The sequence below is a fragment of the Rhyacophila brunnea genome, unplaced genomic scaffold, assembly GCF_057557595.1.
Source record: "Rhyacophila brunnea isolate RB1 unplaced genomic scaffold, BYU_Rbru_1.0 scaffold_4, whole genome shotgun sequence".
Lineage (NCBI taxonomy): Eukaryota > Metazoa > Arthropoda > Insecta > Trichoptera > Rhyacophilidae > Rhyacophila > Rhyacophila brunnea.
Window position 1 is genome coordinate 34,961,753 of NW_028233068.1, and position 2,940 is coordinate 34,964,692.

General features: G+C 41.9%; 1 protein-coding gene across 1 annotated transcript; it reads right to left on the reverse strand.

Moving 5' to 3' along the window:
* Positions 1-837: 837 nt before the first annotated feature.
* Positions 838-1,416, reverse strand: LOC147067298 (uncharacterized). The gene has a single exon (XM_085955002.1). It carries the CDS (start codon positions 1,414-1,416, stop codon positions 838-840), a length of 579 nt encoding a protein of 192 aa, XP_085811128.1.
* Positions 1,417-2,940: the final 1,524 nt, after the last annotated feature.

Below are 2,940 nucleotides of genomic sequence, written 5' to 3' on the forward strand. Positions count from 1 at the left end.
GCTCGACGGGCAGACCAGAAACCCGAAGAGGAGTTTCGGCGTCGATGCATGCAGCACTGCACATGGATTTGGTCTTAGCGGCATTCAGATGAAGACCCACACGCATCGAGTTCGCGGCTAGCCTATTCACGGTTACCTCCAACCTTTCGATCGTCGAGTCAAACACGACTGCGTCGTCTGCATACTCCAAGTCGCACAGTCTTTCTTCGCATAGATCAGTTGTGTCATCATGGTGTAGGCGTATCCCACTGTCGGGGCAAACCGTCTTACGCATTATGAAATCAATCATGGTGATAAAAAGAAAGGGCGCAAGTACACATCCTTGCTTGACTCCTGACGTGATTTCAAAGAGGTCAGAGGATGTTCCGGCTGCTCTCACGCGACACTCTGTATTGGTGTAGATAGCACTTATCACGGCGAGCAGTTTCCGTGGGATACCATAGCCTAGCAGAATTTGCCACAGAGATTCACGATGAGGACTGTCAAATGCCTTTTCATAGTCCACGAAGCAGCAGGCGACAGGTATATTCATCTCTTGGTACTGTTGCAGAAGACATCGGAGAGTTGAAATATGCTCTGAGCAGGACTTCCCCGGGACAAATCCACTCTGCTGCGCACGCAAAACGTCCAGCATGGGACTTCTAATCCTGTACAGGAGAATCTGCGCCAACACCTTCCCGGGAACGCTGAGGAGAGTGATTCCTCTGTAATTATTACAGTCCTGTGGGATACCCTTTTTGTGCAGAGTAACAACGGTACCATCCCTCCAGGCTTTGCGGCACTGCTCCCTTTCCCACACCTCGTGCAGAAGGTCACACAAGGACGGCAATACAGCGCTCAGAGCAGAAATTCTGCATGGATGCCATCATCTCCAGGAGCCTTCCTGCGCTTCAGTCTTTTGACAGCCTCTTTAACTTCAGCAGTTGTCGGAGGATCTTCGCAGAATCCCGATGCAGTAGTGATTCCGAGGGCGGTGATCTCCGACGGAATATCGAAGGGATGCAATGGAGGTGGGCGATTCAGGACATCACTGAAATGTTGGCGCCATAGCTCCTGGACCTTTGCAGGTTCAGTGACTGTCACTCCGTCAGAGTTGCGTAATGCAGTGACCACTGGACGTTTCCTACCGCAAATTGCTCTGGTGATGCGGAAGAGAGCACTTGGATTATTCTTGCAGGCAGCAGATTCCGCATCCCGAATGAGGACTTCCAGGCGTCGGCGCTTATCGCGGCGGGCAGAACGCTTTACCACGCGGTCCATTGTCTGGTATTCCGCGCTGCGTTGTGGGTCGTATGTACCATTGTCTCGCAATTCTTTCAGGAGCTTCCTCTTGTCAATCAACTCCCATGTATGAGGTGACATCCAGTCCGGCCTGTGCGTATGCCGCTCTCCTAAGGCAGTAGTTGCGTAGCTCATTATAGCATCCCGGAATAATATCCATTTTCCTTCCAAGGGATCCGAGTCGATGGAAGACGCGAGGGTTCGAGCATCATATAAGCGCTTCCGCAGCTCCATCTCATAGGTTGCACGCACACGGGTACTTTTCAGTTTTTCCACATCGAGTCTGACCGTCCTTTTGGGTTTTGGACCTCATGTGTAGAGCTAGATATTCGTCTTAGACAGAAATCCAAAATTTCTCCATAGTTATTTCAGAAAATTTAATTTTTAAAGTACGATACGTTGACAAGGTGACCAATTCTTCTATTTCTTGGTACGAAAATTCGCAACTCGATGTATCAATCGTAGCAAATGGATTTCGTATCCAGTCATAATTTTCTATATTTAAGGAAAGAAAGTAATATGCAATCTTTTCTTCCAATAAAGTTTAATGTTCTGTTATAGCGGAAATAATTCCCTCTGCAATGTTTTCGTTAAGTGAAGGAAACATATTATCTACTTTATTTTTCCCTATTATTCGATTTTTCCAAAAAGTTATTTTTTCCCGAAATCCTGTCAACTTGTCAGTGGATGTCAATTTTTCCTTGAATGCTTGAGTTAACTTTATTTAAGTAATTAAAAATATCTGCTAAATATGCCATTTTAGCACATCAATCATTATTCAGAAGATATTAATTTACAAAATCATCCATACCTTCATTTTGGAAAAATATTAACAATAATTTATTCATATGTGATGAATCGGCATAAAACTTTACTCCTAGATAACCACCTCACTTCAATGTGAAAAACCAAACATTCGTACTTTGCTTCCATAGAAACGCAAAGTTTTTTTTTTTAAATGCGTATTTTTAAAGGTCTCGATTTGATGAAATTTATCATATTTACAACTTGGTCAAGTACAGGTTTAAATGCTGCTGGTAATGTTTTCGAAACTAGAGATTCCATTTATTTTGTATCGATCGATTTGGCAAAATCGAAATCACATTCGATATTTTGTCGGCTTTCATAATTTCGCGAAGGACTTTTTTGGTTTTCACTATTTCACGGATTTTTCTGTTTTATCATTTTTTTCGCGGTGCACTTGCACCAAGCTGGCGGTGCACCGGTTAAGAACTACTGACCTAGAGTAACCAAAGTACTAACAATACGCTAATCTCAGCACGATACAGTCCATTCGCAATGGGCACATGAAATAATTGTACTGATGTATCAAAATATGACTTCATCCATAATTTAAAAATACGTCGTTAAAATACTTTATAGTACCTATCATGATATTTCGGTTACTTGGATGAGAAAAATAGGGCATAATCACGTAAAGAGATGTAGGTACATTCATTTTTATCTTTACAGAGCATGTGGGTGGGTCTTAAAAACATAAATAAATACCTTTTCTTGACTTAGTAATAATATAATAAATTGTTAACCGAAAGTTGAAATCAGTTTGTAGAAATTATATTAATCAATTAATTCTGAATCGAAATATTATACACATTATAAACATTATTTAACTCACAGTTAATAATAATGTGGGTAGAT

Coding starts and splice junctions, on each gene's coding strand:
- LOC147067298 (XM_085955002.1), bottom strand. CDS start 1,416: ATGAGCTACGCAACTACTGCCTTAGGAGAGCGGCATACGCACAGGCCG.